This window comes from Phacochoerus africanus, chromosome 6 (genome assembly GCF_016906955.1).
Source record: "Phacochoerus africanus isolate WHEZ1 chromosome 6, ROS_Pafr_v1, whole genome shotgun sequence".
In the NCBI taxonomy this organism is placed as follows: Eukaryota; Metazoa; Chordata; class Mammalia; order Artiodactyla; family Suidae; genus Phacochoerus; species Phacochoerus africanus.
In genome coordinates, this window is record NC_062549.1 from 118,187,144 (window position 1) to 118,206,133 (window position 18,990).

At 41.8% G+C, this 18,990-nt stretch overlaps 1 protein-coding gene across 4 annotated transcripts in view; it reads right to left on the minus strand.

The window, feature by feature from the left end:
- Positions 1–7,004: 7,004 nt before the first annotated feature.
- Positions 7,005–18,990, minus strand: part of RTCA (RNA 3'-terminal phosphate cyclase) — a 28,969-nt gene continuing 16,983 nt past the window's right edge. The window contains exons 9-14 of one of the 4 annotated variants that reach the window (XR_007135604.1): positions 17,073–17,167; positions 13,953–14,057; positions 13,014–13,116; positions 12,450–12,557; positions 8,941–9,074; positions 7,005–7,295 (exon numbers count right to left, since the gene is read on the minus strand). Coding sequence is in view for 2 of the 4 variants with exons in the window: in XM_047785195.1 (XP_047641151.1) it covers positions 13,015–13,116; positions 13,953–14,057; positions 17,073–17,167 (302 nt within the window). In the remaining 2 variants the exon portion in view is untranslated. Of the gene's footprint in view, positions 7,296–8,348; positions 9,075–12,399; positions 12,558–12,751; positions 13,117–13,952; positions 14,058–17,072; positions 17,168–18,990 lie in introns of those variants that run through there. The other 3 variants (XR_007135603.1, XM_047785195.1, XM_047785196.1) reach the window with 3 other exon arrangements.

Here is an 18,990-nt window from a genome sequence, read left to right on the forward strand (position 1 = left end):
GTCCCAGTCTAGGGTCCAACTGGAGCTGTAGCTGCTGGCCTACGCCACAGCCAAGGCCACGCCAGACTGGAGCCATGTCTGCAACCTACGCCTCAGCTCATCAAATCCGCATCCTCATGGATACTAGGCAGGTACATAACCTACTGAACCACAACAGGAACTCTTACATATAACTCTTATACAATTAAAAAGTTTTAAAATGTTATAAATTAATTACAATCAAATCCAAGAGAGAATTAACAGCAGTCATTCAAATTAATAACATTAGTTTAAGGTGACTAATGAGGCGATTTGGTTTAAACAAGGCATAACATTAATTGTTCAAATATACGTTTGCTTTACTTTGGCTGTGGTGACTCGCTTTTCCCATCAGTTCTCTGTACTTTAAAAAAAAATTTATGGAGTTCCCGTCGTGGCGCAGTGGTTAACGAATCCGACTAAGAACCATGCGGTTGCGGGTTCGGTCCCTGCCCTTGCTCAGTGGGTTAACGATCCGGCATTGCCGTGAGCTGTGGTGTAGGTTGCAGACACGGCTCGGATCCCATGTTGCTGTGGTTCTGGCACAGGCTGGTGGCTGCAGCTCCGATTCAACCCCTAGCCTGGGAACCTCCATATGCCGAGGGAGCGGCCCAAGAAATGGCAAAAAGACAAAAAAATTATTATACCTGATTTACAGTGTTCTGAGCTCTCTGTATTTCAATCACTGAAAAATATTCATCTGTTCAATACACCATGACATCATTCAGCCTCTACTTTGTTCAGATGTTTCACTTATATGTTGTCTACCCCTGTTCCTTTTGGTGCCTGTGCAATTATATGTGGAACTGTGAATACTGAAATTTTGAAGTAGTATTTAGCCACAGAGTGGGTACCCAGATGATCCTGAATATGCTTATATTTTATAATATGAATATGATTAATATATTAATCGTTTAATTGAAAAAAATTAAATTCTTGTATAAAACATCCATTTGATATACACTGTTTCAATGCAAGACAATGAAACTTTTTTTTTTGTCTTTTTGCCGTTTCTTGGGCCGCTCCGGCGGCAATATGGAGGTTCCCAGGCTAGGGGTCCAATTGGAGCTGTAGCCACCGGCCTACACCAAAGCCACAGCAACACGGGATCCGAGCCGCGTCTGCAACCTACACCACAGCTCACAGCAACACCGGATCCTTAACCCACTGAGCAAGGCCAGGGATCAAACCCACAACCTCATGGTTCCTAGTCGGATTCATTAACCACTGAGCCACGACAGGAACTCCGACAATGAAACTTTTATCAAGTTGGCAGCTACAATGAAAATGCTAAAGATGTATTTGAGCCAAGAGAATTCCTAAGAGATAATCACTTTAAAGATGATTGTTAATGAGAAAAAAACAGTGACTTCAGCTGAGATGAGCTAAGAGACACCTGCAAGAGAAAGGTGGAAATTCTAAGAGAATAAAACACACACACACACACACACACAGAGTAGAAAAGTGTGACAGCAGGTCACCTACAAAGGAGGTAAATAAGAAGAGAAACTGCAAAGGAAGAATCCAAAGAATATCACTATTTGATAGAAAAAGAAATGAGGCAAGGAGAAAATAGATTATCTAGGATCTTTATGAATAATATAAGAGTGACAGAAAAGCACCCTCATTTAGAGCAGGAAAAGAAAAGCTATAAGCAAGCCAAATTAAAGAAGAAAAATCAGGGCAGCTTTTATCAAAAGCCGGGGCATAGATCTAAATCACACACAGGATGGAATCGAGTTCTTTCTGAGGAGGGAAGGTGAGTTTTTCAACCCTGCACAGGACCAGCTTGTCTGCGAAAGTAAGTCGCCGGAGTGCCTCACACAACAAGAATCCTGCAAGACAGCAAAAGGAGAACACTACAGGGTGCTTCCTTTCTACACAGACTTCGGCTTAGTTTCGAGGGCTTGTCCGTGGGGCTCTGCATCTGCTTTGGGTTTCCGGAGTGCTCTCCTGGTTTGACCTATCACTTCTCTATGACCTCTGACTCTCACGAACTTTTTGCTACTGGATGACTTGAGCGGCCCTCCTGATTGCTCTTGTGCTTTATTCCTGGCCTTTTCACTGGCTTCCCTGAACCTGGTATACCTACCGACTCCATTTCGCCTTGATTCAGTGATGTCAGGGTGAGGGAAAGTCCTTCGGGGAACAGAAAGAGCCAGAGTATGGAAGGGGGGAAAGGCCACCAGAGTAACGATACTCCCAAGGGTGAGGTCCTTACGGAAACCTAAGAGCTAGGTGCAATGCCAGGAAGAATATCTGTTCAGTACTTTAAACCTGCAGGTCGGCTTGGTAAGTGTGCATACCTAGGAGATTTAATAACTATGTAAACCAACAGAATGATATGAAGTGCACTTGAGAAAAAAAATCTCAAGGGAGTTTGGGAGTTCCCTTGTGGCACAATGGGTTAAGGGGCTGGCGTCACTGCAGCTGCTTGGGTCCGACACTGCTATGGCGTAGGTTCAATCCTTGGCTCAGGAACATCTACATGCCACAAGTGCAGCCAAAAAGAAAAAAAAAATTAAAAATGAATTATCCATTACCTAGTCTGATGGTAAAGATAAAATGAGAACATTGTCCCTTTAAGTCAAAGAGTTTATGAATAATTCAACTGCGGTGAGGGGTTGCACATAATACATGCTCAATAAATCGTACATTCCAAAAAAAACCCAAAAGTGTTTGTGCCTCAGAATCCCCACTGTGCAACAGAGGTCAGCTGTCCACATAAACCTAGACAGTGCCAGGAAAGTGAGAGAAAGCGGGGAAAGGCAGGATTCTGGACTCCTGGCCTTTGGTAGGAAAATCTTTCTTTCCCCTTTGTGTTCTCTGGTGCAGAGAGGAGGGAAATGAGTCACATCAGGAGTTAAACAAGATGATACACCCTATTTTAGCTCAAAGGCTCCTTGGGAATTTAACGTTATCCACTCTCATACACCCCACCATGGAGCTGGTAACATCAGGGGCAGTGTGGCAAACCTACAGGTTCTCATCACCGGACCCTTTTATGACAAAAAGGCCACTGAGGACATTCGCAGTATTTGTCTGATAAGACAGCGCTTAGGGGGCAGGTACAAAGATAGCCTGTAATTCAGGAGACCCTGAGGCTTCACCATGCAGTCTCATTTCACCTGAAGTAATGACTGCTTTATCTATCATTATTCTACTTAGGAATATACTGATGATTAAAAAATGTTCTGCCCCAGGAAGCAGAATTATTTTAATGATGTTTATCTCAATATTGTGATTTTTTTTTTATGTTTTGTACAAGTATCTGAATGTTTTCACTTAGTTTATAATAAAAATAGGATCCTAATAAAACATACAAAGAATTTTAGAGCTGGAAAGAATATCAGATTCCAGTCCTCTTTATTTTATAAACAAACTGAGCTCTACAATGATTAAGTATTTCAACAGAAGTCACACTCTGTAAAAGCTTAAGAATACTTTTCCCATGAAAAATTCAAGGCTCCCAGGGCTTAGCTAATTCACCTAAAGTCAACAACTAATAAATGATGAAGTTAGTATTCAAACGGATGTCTCCTCTGGCTTGGGCGGCAGCTGTGATAGGGTTCTAAAAGAGCAATCTGATACCAGCACCCATTATGTGGTGTAGCCTTTGTCTTGCAGACAGAGACTGTTCTGCATACCTAGATGGGTAATGTGAGTGCAGTGACCCGCCACATTCTGAATCAGTGCTAAGCAAGGGCAAAAAGGATTCTCCCTTGTCCTTCTACTTGGGTTTCTGGAATCTGATACTACTGTAAACAAAATAACAACTTGCACTTGTTTTTCCCCCAGAGTCTTAACTGAATTCTTTCTAGCTTTTCCCCAGCCCTCGAGCCTCCAGGAGCAGTTCCATCTCAACAGGGGTCACCCACGTGGGCTCCTTTTGAAAATATACAGATTCCTGTGTCCCACTCAGAATTAATATTTCCAGGTAGGAGCGGTGGACTGGAAGTTTTCATCTTTATAAGCCTCCGGAGCTCATAAACACTGAAGTTTGAGACCCACTGAGATTACACAGAAATGTCATTGAGATTGCAACAGTCTTTGCCTGAAAATAACAGAACTGAAATTATGATTAAAATAGAGTAGCCAAGTAATTCTTCCTTAGTCAGGAAACTGAACTTTTTTAGGAGTGTAGTTTAAAAACTATGTTCAATTGCCTTCATGATTTAATGTATTCCAGATACATGATAATGTGGAAAATAGAGGAAAATGGAAAGAAATAGCAATTCCCATTAGACAGCTACTTTTAACATTTTGATATATACCTTCCTACATTTTTTCCCAAGAAAGCTGCCTTTGCCTAACATAAGGATGACTTAGAAATACGTGCCTTAGAAGTAACATTGGGTCAAACCTGCATTAGTACAAGCACAGTCACACTGACAGAAGCACTGTGCTCAGGGAAGGCAAATCTATACCCTCAGGTTCTTTGCAGGGAGGACACCTGCTGCCTCCTCCATGGTGACCAACCTGCCATGAGGTATTCTTCCGGTCTTGTTGAGGGAAAAGTGCTGTGCAGAGGGGCCAGCGCCAGTCTCTGCTGTGGGCGGGCCAGGCACTCAGCAGTAAGAACACCCAGATCAGCCTGGGAGAGGGAGGTCCGTGCTGCTGGGCCTGCACAGGCCCCCTCACTCCCACCACTGTGGCCGCTGAGCAAGCATGAAGGTAACTGCAGAGGAGGCTGACTGGCAAACCACAGAGCAGTTTACTTCTGTCCACTTGTTTACTGCAAGTATCCTCTACATGGATGCCTTCTGCGGTGTTGTGAGATGTACATTTTTTTCACACTCTATGTTCATTCTGCAAGTTTCACCCATATACCTCTTCCCCATCTTCTGTCACCAATCTGACAAAACTGCTTTTCTTTTCTTTTTCTTTACTTTTCTTTCTTCTTCTTTTTTTTTTTTCCTTTGCTTTTTAGGGCCACACCTGTGGCATATGGAGGTTTCCAGGTTAGGGGTTGAGTCAGAGCTGCAGCCGCTGGCCTATGCCACAACCCAAGCAACGCAGGATCTGAGCCACGTCTGCAAGCTACACCACAGCTCGCGGCAACGCTGGATCCTTAACCCACTGATTGAGGCCAGGGATTAAACCCGTGTCCTCATGGGTATTAGTCGGGTTCATTTTCCACTAAGCCACAAAAGGAACTCCCCAAACTGTTTTTCTTTCAAGTCCCCAACTTTCAGACAAACTGCCAGTCACTGCCTATGAATCAGCAAATTTGCACTCTGACCATCTCTCAATCCAGACAGAGTGGACAAAATGCTCAAGGTTCTACTCACTGAGAGGATTTTCCATCACAACCACCTCGCAGGCCCATCCCTGGGCATGGCTGTAATGCTGCAGCCATCTTCCAGGCGATGCCAACACACTGGGAAAACCATCGACAAACTAGGCCGTGGCTTTTTCTTCCTCAGTCAGATACTTATGACTTCAGGAGTTGCTTCCACTTAATCTTACTCACATCATTTCCACCTCATGTTGGATTGCTGATACCTTCAACCAATCTAATATCTTGGTGGATGAGAAAACATCCAGTTCATCAGGGGACACTCAAGCCATCTGGTCTCTAGATGTCCCAGATCAAAGTTTGTCTCTAACAGGATCCAGGAGCAAACCAAGAGCTATTTCTGAAAAGAAGAGTCACTTATTCCAAAATCCACTGGGTCTGTGCTTCTGTTGTAGCCAGCCTCTAAAATGGTTCCCAATGATCCTCACTCCTGCTGCTCAAGCCTTGAGTCATCTCACCCCCTTGGGTATGAACTGGACTAGTGGCTTCCTCCTAGTTAACAGAATATGGCAGAAATAATGGAGTATCACTTGGATTAAGTTATAAAGACTGTGGTTTCCACTTTGGGCTCTCTTAGCTGCCTTGCAGTGAGAAGCCCTACAAGAGGGTGAGTTTATTAGCCTGGAAGGAACTGAATACAGCCTGCCAACAACTATGAGTGAGGTAGGAAGTGGATTCTTCAAGCCCATTCAAGGCTAGAGATGACTGTAGCTCCACCCAGTGGGACTCCACTGCAACTTCAAGAGATGCCATGAGCCAGCACCACCCAGCTAAGCTGGTCCTGTATTCTTGACCAACAGAAACTGTGAAATGTTTGTTGTTTTAAGCTGCTAGGTTGTGAAGCAACCTGTTATGCAACAACAGATAAATATAAAGACTATCTGTGGACTTATGTTTGTTCTACACAATACTGGTTCTGACCAAGTAATTCATTTCTCAGCTAAAAAAAGGTGCCAGTGAGCTTACGCCCACGGAGTTTACAGGTCTTGTTACTTGAATGAAAAATATTGCCTGCCATATCAGTAAACAAAGGACATTGCAGCCACCAGACCATCACATTACAGCCACCCCACAGTGAGCCCTGAGGGAACTCAGGATAGAAATGAGATGCCTGCTATCAGGAGGCTGGCCCCAGGTAGCTGAGGTGCAGATCAAAGGAATGATTTCTGTGAGCCCAGATCCCTGCATCTTCCGTAACACAGAACAGCACTAATTTCCTTGAGATACCCGGTTTTCTTTAATTAACAGTAATCTTTTGAAGTCCCAACTACCTGGTCTTTGTTGCAAAAACTCCTATATATCCTGGTTCCCCGCCTGCCTCCTTGGAGCAGTCCTTCAGAGCAATCTGAGTCCTGCCTCCTGGGCTTGAAGTCCTTAGAAAGTCCACCAAACAAAACAATTTTGGGGGGGAGGGGACATGCCCACAGCATGTAGAAGTTCCTCAGATAGGGGTCAAAACCCTGACACAGCAATGACCTAAGCTGCTACAGTGACAATGCCAGATGCTTAACCTGCTGCACCACAAGAGAACTTCAAAACATAATTTTTAACTATTAGGGTTTTTTTGTTCTTGCTTTTTTTTCAATCAACATCAAATACTTTTGATATCCCTCCGAAAGTAGCAGAGCTGATAAAACAGTCAACGCAGCTGTCAGGATACAACACACTGAACACGTGAATGGCTAGGGCACCATTCTGTAGGATGTGTGCTCTTCTCAGGATCAGAAACTAAAATAGGGAACTCACTTCTTCCACAGCCAGAATACATGGATCAAGGGGTAGAAGTGGGAGAGGTTCCTCCACCATAATAGCTCATTACAATCCCTCAAATTTTTGTTTTCCATCCTTGCAAGTTTGATTGCTGTTGGTTTAGAGGTTTTAATATCAAGGGCCGAATGCTCCCACCAGAGATCATGACCACAGCTCCAATGAACTGGAAGATGAGACTTCCACCAGCTAGACTGAGCTTCTCCTGCTACTGAAATAACAAAGAAAGGATCATTGTTTTCCCTGGGGCAATTGCTCCCAATTACTAAGGGTAAACTGAGTGGCTGCTGTAACACTGGAGGCAGGGAGGATTATGTCTGGAGCCCCAGGCAGTCTCTGAGTACTCCCAGATCTGGCAGTACTAGCTAAGGCAAAGCTGTAGCCACACATTAAAGACAGACCACTAAGAACAGTCCTAGGAGATTCAGGGATTTTCCAATGTTTTAAATTGATACAGTAATAGAAAAATACATGTGGGTTTACCTCCTGAAATATTGTTAGAATACTTTTTAAAAGACATTAGAAATAAAGCATTGTTTTATTTGTCCACGTTTAAAAAAAACAAAAAACAAAAGACAAAACCCTCAGACCACTAAGATTTAGGGCCCTTTGGATGACCTCCACCAGAAAAAAACCTGACTGGCTGTGATGCCAACTGAAGGTAAAGGAAAAAGGGAATTTACAAGTACACACGACAGCAGTAGTTATGCAAATTTTCATTCTTCCTCATTATGTGTACACGTTGATATATATTTACTTATTTTTCCTTTCCTGTCATTATCCCTCTATTTTCTGTAAGAACTGTTATTAATAATTAACTTTACAATTTGGTCTGTATGTTACAGAATATTTATTTAGTTAGAAATGAGTAAAACAGAAAATAACATCACTCAGACTCAGCTATGGTGACTGTTGGGACTGCAGGCCTCTTTTGAGGAAGAGGATGGAAATACTTTAGTTTGTAAAAAGATAGTTGAATCTTGTTAAACAAAAGCAAAAGGTGTTACTATTGTGATGAAACATGTAAAAGGATGCTAACTGACCAAAAAATATATATTCTGCTAGCTATTTACTGTCTCTCAGCTCCAAGTACACCTTTCAAAACTCTGTTCAGGAATTTCCATTGTGGCTCAGGGGTAACAAATCCAACTAGCATCCATGAGGACTCGGGTTCGATCCCTGGCCTTGATCAGTGGGTCAGGGATCAGCCATTGCCATGAGCTGTGGGGTAGGTCACAAATGCAGCTCAGAACTGGTGTGTTTGTAGGCCAGCTGCTACAGCTCTGACTAGACCTTGAGCCTGGAAACTCCTATATGCCAGAGGGTGTGGCCCTAAAAAAGACAAAAACTAAAAACAAAACTCTGTTCATGTTGTTTCGGTGCATAAACTGTAATTTCCAACTCCCTTGCCAACTGGCCCCTGGTTAGATTCTGCAGGACAGAAGCCTAAAGTGGAGCTTGGACAGAGGAAGGAAAAAAAGACTCCTATCAGGATTGGTCCACTAGCTATGGTTCCAAGCTTTTTTCAGCTGGCTCTGCCTCATACCCTTCTATGCCCCTTGGCAACTGGAATATTACTTCCACTGGGCCCCTCACCTGCAGGGCCATGCCACTTGAACCATCCAATCACCTGTCAGGTTGCATCCCCCTCTATAAGAGTCTGAGTAGCAACTATAACACTCCTGATTTCTAATCACCAGCTCAAAAGCACTCCTTCTTGAGATATGACCAATCAGTCCCAGAGAGTGCTTCCTTTAAAGCTGTAGGTTCTGATAAAACCACTTGCATTTTAGAAACAGAACCAACAGGATAAAGATACATAGAAAGACACTACACACACAGAGAGAGAGACTTACAAAGTATTGGCTCAAGTGATCATGGAGGCTGGCTGAGAAGTCCCACATTTGCAAACTGGGGACCCAGGAAAGCCTGAAATGTTGTTGAAAGGCCTGAGAGCCAATGCTGTAGAGTCCAGTCTGAGTCTGAAGGCCTAAGAATCAGGAGCACAAAGGACAGGGAAAAATTGATGTCCCAGCTCCAGCAATCAGGCATAGGACAAATTCCACCTTCCTCGACCTTTTTGTTCTATTCAGGCCCTCAAAGGAGTCTATGAAGTGCACACACATTTGGTGATGTGCTTTACTCAGTTCACCAATTCAAACACTGATTTCTTCTGGAAAACCCTCACAGACACATTAAAAAAACTGTTTAAACAGATCTGGGATTCAAATTTTTCTTTTGCTTTTTAGGGCTGCATCCGAGGCACATGCAAGTTCCCACACTAGGGCTCGAATCAGAGCTGCAGCTTCCAGCCTACACCACAGCCACAGTAACAATGCGGGATCGGAGCCACATCTGTGACCTACACCACAACTCAAGGCAATGCTGGATCCCTGACCCACTGAGTGATGCCAGGGATCAAACCCACATCCTCATGGGGTTTCCTGCACCACAACGGGAACTCCCTGGGTTTCAAAATTTTTCATTCTAAGTTTTAAGAGTTCTAGCAAAGGCTCTAACCCAATGTCATAAATATTCTCATTTTAAAATAAAACTTTTAGAGGAGTTCCCGTCGTGGTGCAGTGGAAACGAATCTGACTAGGAACCATGAGGTTGAGGGTTCAATCCCTGACCTCGTTCAGTGGGTTAAGGATCCGGTGTTGCCGTGATCTGTGGTGTAGTTCGCAGACGTGGCTCAGATCTGGTGTTGCTGTGGCTGTGGCATAGACCAGAGGCTATAGCTCTGATTCGACCCCTAGCCTGGGAACCTCCATATGCCATAAGAGCGGCCCTAAAAAAAGACAAAAAGACAAAAAAATAAATAAATAAAAAACAACTTTTCTATCACTCTCAAATTTGTCCAATAGATTCTAAAAACCATACCTGTTTAATATCCACCACCTTCATTTAAAAAATACATTCCACTTCTCTCACAATTTTGTATTCTTATTCTCAAAAGTTCACATTATCATATTCCTCTACAGTAAAAATGAATTTTAATTTGCAGTGTTTTAGGAGTTCCCATTGTGGCTCAGCAGAAATAAACCTGAGGGAGTGCGTTTGATCCCTGGCCTTGCTCAGTGCATTAAGGACCTGGCGTTGCCATGAGCTGTGGTATAGGGTGCAGAATCAGCTCGGATCCCGAGTTGCTGTGGCTGTGGCACAGGCCAGCAGCTGTAGCTCCGAGTAGATCCCTAGCCTGGGAACTTCCATGTGTCATGAGCGCAGCCCTAAAAAGAAAAAAAAAAGTAAAATTTATGGAAATTTATCTCTTAATGACATTGATACTTTAAAAAATTAGATGTTTCTATAGACAAATATTGTTAATTACCAGGATGAGAAAGAGCTCAGTGGAAATCAATAACAAAAAGGTTATCAATTATGGGGCTTAATATAAATCAACAACTGTGTTTTATTTATATGTGTTTTATTTATAGAATATTAGGTTAGATTATAGAAGCTACAACACACTCCATATATAGGGATGAACAGAAAGCAGAGAATTCATAATTCTAATTAAGCAGCAATCTCCCAAAGTTTAAAAAAAAATGTATTTAAATTTTCTAGTAGCCTTTTGGCAAAGCTACTGAAAATGTTTCTCCTCTAATAATCAGAAAAATAAGTTTAAAGATGTTATGTTGATCTGTGGAAAATAAACACTGAAGTTTTCATCTCCCTATTTTAAATTATACAAATATACAAAATAAGATGGAGGTTTATCTTTTAATTTGAATAGGCTTTTCAGAGACTAATGATTTCAAATTGTCCCTTTATTTGGTGTCTTTAAGATTTTCTTATACTCTGCGGGATATACTATAGGAAAATTAGGATGGGTAAAAAATAAGCATCTTTTATAAAGAGGAAAATTGGAGATTGTGAAACAGAAGATAAAAAGGAGAAACTCCACAGTCCTACCCTGACCACAGGCAACTGTATTTTAGAAAGAAGTATATATTTAAGTAGAGAAATTTGGAAACAAATTTTCTAAAAACTATTGACATCCGCAAACTTAAAATTCATGGGTAGGTTTTGTGAAACTCAAGTGGAATGAAAATTCCTGTTTAAAAGCCTCTAGATAAAAGAATATTTTTAAAGACCATTATATATACAGGGTCCAACAGATAGACTTACTTGTATTAGGTGGTCATTAAAAATGAAGAAAGAAGCATACTGAAATACGATTTCAGATAAAGAAGTACAGATTGAGATAAAATTTTGGGAAAAGTAACTATCTTATCGGACTTAAATATCTCTTTGTAGTAGTCCTACTTTTATTTTATGCAAGCTGAGACTCAACAATAGTGACACACTTGAACCAAGATTAATCATAAACTCATGTACACTGTTGACCTTAAATCTCTTGCTGCAAAATTCCCAATTTCTGTATTCCAACCTTTTTTTTTTTTGTCTTTTTTAGGGGTCACACCTGAGGCACATGGAAGTTCCCAGGCTAGGGGTTGAATCGGAGCTGCAGCTGCTGGCCTATATCACAGCTCATAGCAATGCCAGATCCTTGAGGCCATGGATCCAACCCATGTCCTCATGGATACTAGTCGGGTTCCTTACTGCTGAGTCACGAAGGGAACTCCCCCAACTTATCTTTTCATTACTGCTGCATACCTCATCAGAAGTAGCAAGTATAATCATAATCTTAAGCCCCCCTAAATTTATCACAACACTTCCAACAACTATACTAAAATGTAGTTTTACTCTAAAATAGAAAAATATAGGGGTTCCCGTAGTGGCTCAGTGGTTAACGAATCCGACTAGGAACCATGAGGTTGTAGGTTCCATCCCTGGCCTTGCTGAGTGGGTTAAGGATCCAGCATTGCTGCGAGCTGTGGTGTAGCTTGCAGACGTGGCTCAGATCCTGCATTGCTATGGTTGTGGCACAGGCCGGCAGCTACAGCTCCAATTAAACCCCTAGCCTGGGAACCTCCACATGCCGTGGGAACGGCCCTAGAAAAGGCAAAAAGACAAAAAAAAAAGAAAAAGAAAAAAAAAATATGGAGTTCCCATCATGGCTCAGTAGTTGATGAACCTGACTAGTATCCATGAGGATGCATGCGGGTTCCATCCCTGGCCTTGTTCAACAGGTTAAGGATCTGACATTGCCATGAACTGTGGTGTAGGTGGCAGATGCGGCTCGGATCCTCTGTTGCTGTGGCTATGGTGTAGGCCAGGCCAGTGGCTACAGCTCCGATTAGACCCCTAGCTTGGGAACCTCTATATGCTGCAGGAGCGGCCCAAGAAATGGCAAAAAGACAAAAATAAATAAATAAATAACACAGAGTAAGGAAAGGCACACTCTGTTCTAAAGGCACTCAATTATTTTTTTAATACTATAAGCCAAACGAAAACATACCTGGGGCTGATTTGGCCAAATCTATTAGTGTTGAAATATTGCAATTCTCACTGTTTAGCTTTCACAACATAGTCAAGAGATTCAAAATCAAGAATTATCAAGTGCCCACTAGAAAGAAGATAAATATAATTAGAACAGCATAATGCTTACTAAATGTTATTGCTGACACAGCAAGTGCATGTATAAAAGTTGTCTCATTATAGTTTACATGAGGTTCCAGTAAAGTAATTAGAATTTTACACAAATTACAGATCAAATCTACACCCTTGACTTTATAAAGCAAAAAGAAAACACACTTCAGATGAAAAGAATATGTTAATACTTTAATACTATAATCAGCTATCATACATATTCGCCAACTCTTAAATTTCATTGTCCATATCTGAGGAGATAGTCAAAGTGAGATTTGTTCATAAAGCATGCTCAGCAAATCTAGAACATTCTGTACTTCAGCTCCAAATTAAACCAGATCCTTTAATAAGTTACTTCTTATTCACTATTCTGTGGTATTTATGAAATGATTAGTACAATACATCTTTGAGGTATCATTTAAAAGGCAAATACCCTATAGATTTGGATTTGTCATCCCAATTCCTTGGCACTCAATAATGTAAGTGTCTTTAGAGGCATCTTCTTCATCTTCTGATTTCTTCACAGTAAATTTAGCCTGAAACCAGAAAAGCATTTAGTGTATAAGTAACATAAAGCAGGATAATGGGAAAAGCCCGTAATTCCAGCTAAAATAGGCAAGCAGTTAACACCAAACTCATTTTATTGAAGAAGCTAGAGATACAAAGATCAAATGACTCATAAGAAATTCAATACCCTAGATGTAAAATATTTTGTTCCAGGGAGTTTCCTGGTGGTTCAATGGGTTAAGGATCCAGCACTGTCACTGCTGTGGTTCTGGTTACAGCTAGAGCACAGGTTCAATCCCTGGACCAGGGATGTTGTGGGTGCAGCCAAAAAAAAAAAAAAAAAATTTTTTTTTTTTGTTTTTGTTCCAGAGCCTAGTCCTTGTAAAAAGAGAATAATGATAAATATCCACCTAAAATAGTTATGTAGAGTAAGATGATTCAGCTTCACTGCTGAGTGAGCTCAGTGTCTGCCACACAGGAAGTAGTCACTGAGTGATAGAAATTATGATTACTAAGCAATTACGATTATTATTAAGTTTTCTGCATGTTAAAATTTGACTCCAAATTTACCAAAATAAAAATCAATTACTCTTAGAGTTACCATCGTGGCTCAGTGGTTAATAAACCCGACTAGTAACCATGAGATTTTGGGTTTGATCCCTGGCCCTGCTCAGTGGGTTAGGGATCCGGCGTTGCCAAGAGCTGTGGTGTAGGTCACAGACACGGCTCATATCTGACGTTGCTGTGGCTGTGGCAAAGGCCAGCAGCTGTAGTCCAATTCAACCCCTAGCCTGGGAACTTCCATATGCCTTGGGCACCCTCTCCCCCCCAAAAAACCAATTACTCTTACTAATGGAATACTCACCTTTGCCAGTTGTTCAGCAAAATGTATAGCTGTTTGGGTATGGAGTGTAACTGGTCCTGTTTTTATTCTGGAAATTCCACTGGCTAATGCCATGAAAATGATCAGCTATTGAAAAAAGAACAAAAAAACTCAACCTTTCACATACTAATATTTAGGGTCAAAATTCTACTTCTTTCCAAAAGAAAATATTACCACAAATCATAAGTAAAAAAGAATTTCTATTTCTTTAGGTTTCCAGAAGTCCTAAGATAATAGAAAATCTATATTACCAAAAGTCTGTGGTAAAGGACAAAAATGCTAATAAGTAGCAGATCTCAAAACAGATTTTTTAAGTTAATATTTGAGAATATAAAACAGGGAGTTCCCGTCGTGGCTCAGTGGTTAACAAATCCAACTAGGAACCATGAGGTTGCGGGTTTGATCCCCGGCCTCGCTCAGTGGGTTAAGGATCCGGCAATGCCGTGAGCTGTGGTGTAGGTTGCAGACACGGCTTGGATCCCGTGTTGCTGTGGCTCTGGCGTAGGGCGGCAGCTACAGCTCTGATGTGACCCCTAGCCTGGGAACTGCCATATGCTGCGGGAGCAGCCCCAGAAAAGGCAAAAAGACCCTCCCCCCCCAAAAAAAGAATATAAAACAGAGCTGAAAGTTACCATAATCAGACCAACTGTCTCTGCAAGCCAGTATACATAATATGACAAGCTTTTTCTACACTCTACAAGTACATGTTAACAGGTAAATCAATACAATAATCACAGAATTACTAGAGCACAGAGTAATAAAGAAGAATGAAATAAGAAAAACTGTCTTAAGAAACTAGTCAAGAAATCTCGACCAGGAGTTCCTATCGTGGAGCAGCAGAAATGAATCCGACTAGGAACCATGAGGTTGCAGGTTCGATCCCTGGCCTTGCTCAGTGGGTTAAGGATCTGGTGGTGTTGCTGTGAGCTGTGGTGTAGGTCTCAGATGGGGCTCGGATCTGGTGTTGCTGTGGCTCTAGCATAGGCCAGCAGCTACAGCTCTGATTCGACCCCTAGGCTGGGAACCTCCATATGGCGTGGGTACGGCCCTAAAAAAGGACAAAAGACCAAAAAAAAAGAAATCTTGACCAATAATTTCTAAACAGAGACATCTGATTTGAGATTAAGGAGAAAAAGGTATGGTAGAAAAGAAAATCTATCAAGAGACCACAAAAAGATTGTTTTTGAAAATATTCACTAACATTTTTTTTTTTCTTTTTAGGGCCTCACCCAGCCTAGCTTTTTAGGCTAGGGGTCTTCTTAGTGCTGCAGCTGCCAGACTATACCATAACCACAGCAATGTGGGATCCGAGCCGAGACAGCGACCTGCACCACAGCTCATGGTGACGCTGGATCCCCAACCCACTGAGCGAGGCCAGGATCTAACCCACATCCTCATGGATCCTAGTCAGATTTGTTTCCTCTGTGCCATAATGGGAACTCCTCACTAGCATTTCTCAATGTGAGTAAACATGTTAAGTTTGAGAAGTGTATGATATATCCAAGTGGAGATGTTGAGATACGTGGAGTCAAGGAGAAAGATCTGGGCTAGTGATATAAATTTAGGAGCTGTCAGGATACAGATGGCTGTGAGGCTGGAGAAAATAACTGAGGGACTGAGTATAGATAAAGAAAATAAGGGCTAAACTCAAGGGCTCTCTAAAATTTAGAAGTTGCAAAGAACAAGAACTAGCTGAGACAAGAGTGTATAGCCAGGGAGTTCCCGTCATGGCTCAGCAGTTAATAAACCCGACTAGTATCTATGAAGATGTGAGTTCTGTCCCTGGCCTTGCTCAGTGGGTCAGGGATCCAGTGTTGCATGAGCTATGGTGCAGATCGCAGACGTGGCTCTGATCTGACTTTGCTGTGGCTACGGTACAGGTGGACGTCTGTAACTATGTTTCGACCCCTAGCCTGGGAACTTCCGTATGCCAAGAGTGAGGCCCTAAAAAAAGTATAGCCATCGAAAAGCTATACAATTTGGTTGTGATGATTGTTGTACACCTACAAAGGTAATAAAATTCATTAAGTAATTAAAAGCATAGCCATCGAATGAAAAATAATATTAAAAAAATTTTTTTTTTTATTTTTTAGGCTGTACCTGCAACAAGTAGAAGTTCTGGAGCCAGGGACTGAACCTGCCCCACAGCAGCAACCTGGGCTGCTGCAGTGACAAAGCTGGATCCTTTACCCACTGTGCCACCAGGGAAACTCCAAAAGAAAACAGTATTTCAGAAATCAAGTGGAGAAAGTATTTCAAGAAGAAAGGAAGAGTTCCCTAGGAGTCTTAGCAGTTAGGACTTGGTGCTTTCACCACTGCAGCCTAGATTTAGTCCCTGGCCTGGGAACAGAGATCCCATACCAAGCCTCTACAAACACAGCCAAAAAAAGAAAAAAAGAAAGAAAGAAAGAAAAGAAAAGAAGTTCCTTGGTGGCTCAGTAGGTTAAGGAGCCAGCATTGTCACTGCCAAGGCACAGATTCAAGTCCAGGCCTGGAACTTCTGCATGTCATGGGCACAGCCAAAAAGGGAGAGCGAGAGTTTTGTAATTGTGATTGGCACATTTGGGTTTTTTTTTTGTCTTTTTGCCTTTTCTAAGAAAGGGCCGCTCCCACGGCATGTGGAGGTTCCCAGGCTAGGGGTCCAACTGGAGCTGTAGCCACTGGCCTACGCCAGAGCCACAGCAATGCAGGATCCGAGCTGCGTCTGCAACCTACACCACAGCTCACGGCAATGCCGGATCATCAACCCACTGAGCAAGGGCAGGGACCAAACCTCATGGTTCCTAGTCGGATTCGTTAACCACTGCGCCACGACGGGAACTCCTTTCTTCTTCTTTTTTTTTTTTTTTGATTGGCACATTTGTACTTGTGCCAAATGCTGTAGACAGGTCCAGCAAGATGAGAACTGAAAACTGAGTTCAGTTTTTAAATTCCAGAATAATATTCAATTATATAAATTACAGACTAATATTTAAAAAACAGACCAAACTAGGACATACCAATCAGTGTCTGAAAGTCAATGACTAAAATTTATATTCAATCCAAATGTCAACTACATGAATCTAATAGGCTTGATGGTTTTTATCCTAAAAGTGTCATTACCTGGTCTTGCAGATACTCATCCACAGCACCACCATGTCTAAGATTTGCTAATAGCACTTCAGCAGCTTCAATTCCAACCTTGTCTGCATTAACACCTACAACAAGCACATGTAAAAGAAAACACAAAGTAATTACTAATAGGCAAAAAAGTCAGCACTGGTAACATCTTTTAGGCCTCTGAACTCACCTAATCCAATTTTTAGGATAAGATCTTTATGTATATTTAATCTTTTGAGAACTTAGCATGTTCAAATACTTTATTAAATGCACCAATGGAAGAAAAAACAGGCTTCTTGGCCCTGTTTAAGAAGTACAAATTATAGGGTGTTCCCCTCGTGGCTCAGCAGAAACGAATCTGACTAGTATCCATGAGGACACAGGTTCGATCCCCGGCCTTGCTCAGTGGGTTAAGGTTCCGGCATTGCCGTGAGCTGTGGTGTAGGTTGCAGACATGGCTCGGATCCTGTGTTGCTGTGGCTGTGGCACAGACTAGCAGCTACGGCTCTGATTTGACCCCTAGCCTGGAAAGCTCCATAAGCCACTGGTGCGACCCTAAAAAGACGGAAAACAAAACAAACAAACAAAAGTACAAATTGTAAAACCAATTTAAACTAAGTTATGACCCTATAACACTATGCCTTGATTTCAAAATTTTAAATTTGCAAATCCATGTATGTTACAGTTAGTCTATAGGCAATTCCACTATAATGAAAGGATTGTTTTTTAAGTCAGAGAATTCATTTTCACCTAAGGAAGAGCAGATAAAAATTCTCAGATCAAATATAAAGTTTTATTCTTTCAAGATCTGAGGAGTTCCCACCATGGCGAAGTGGAAACGAATCTGACTAGTATCCATGAGGACAAAGGTTTGATCCCTGGCCTCACTCACTGGGTTAAGGATCTGGAGTTGCCGTAAGCTGTGGTGTAGATCACAGATGCGGCTTGGATCTGGCATTGCTATGGCTGTGGTGTAGGCCAGCAGCTGTAGCCCTGATTCCACCCCTAGCATGGGAACCTCCATATGCCGCAGGTGCGGCTCTGAAAAGACAAACAAACAAACACACATACACACAGAAAACCCAAAAACGATTTGAACACTTATTACCTTATTTTGAAGACAAGTCAGAACATTATCCCCATGTTCTATTTGCTGCTTCTCCACATATACCCCAAATATTTGGTACAACTCTGAGTATAAGTCCATCAAAAGTAATGGAATGTCAAATGATTGTTTTTTTTAATTTCCTGCCATCCAGCCTTCAAACCTCCCCACCCCCTCTTTTTTGGCCTCCCCACCAGCCTGAGGAGCTCCCAGGCCAGGGATCGGATCCAAGTTACAGTTAGGACTAACCTACTGTCAGGCCAGGGCTTGAACATGGGCCCCAGCACTCCAGAGACACTGCCAATCCCAATGCATCGCAGCAGGAACTCCTCTGCAAATGTCTTCTTAAAAAGGAGAATGTGGAGTTCCCTGGTGGTCTACTGGTTAGGACTTGGTGGTTTCACCACTATAGCCCAGATTCAATCCCTGCTCTGGGAACTGAGACCCTACAACAGGCTGCTGCACGCCAAGACCAAAAACAGTAAGTAAATAAAGGGTAAAAATGAGAATGTGGTTAATTTTTACTTTATTTTCTACTTGGAAATTCATTTGACTATGTATATGCCTTAATAAAATTTCCCAGAAAAGTGGAATTTTCAAATTTTAACCATTTTTCCCTTATAGAAGTTATAAAACATAATAAATTTACTATCTTCACAACATTCATCAGTTAAGTATTTCTATGATTGAATAAAATGGTTTGGGATATGTATAAATCTTGATTTCCTAGGTAAGCTACTTTGCCTCTTCTCTTTCTCCTTCTAGGGGGAAATGGCAATGATAATACCAAAGTTACAGAGCTGTTAAAATTAGAGA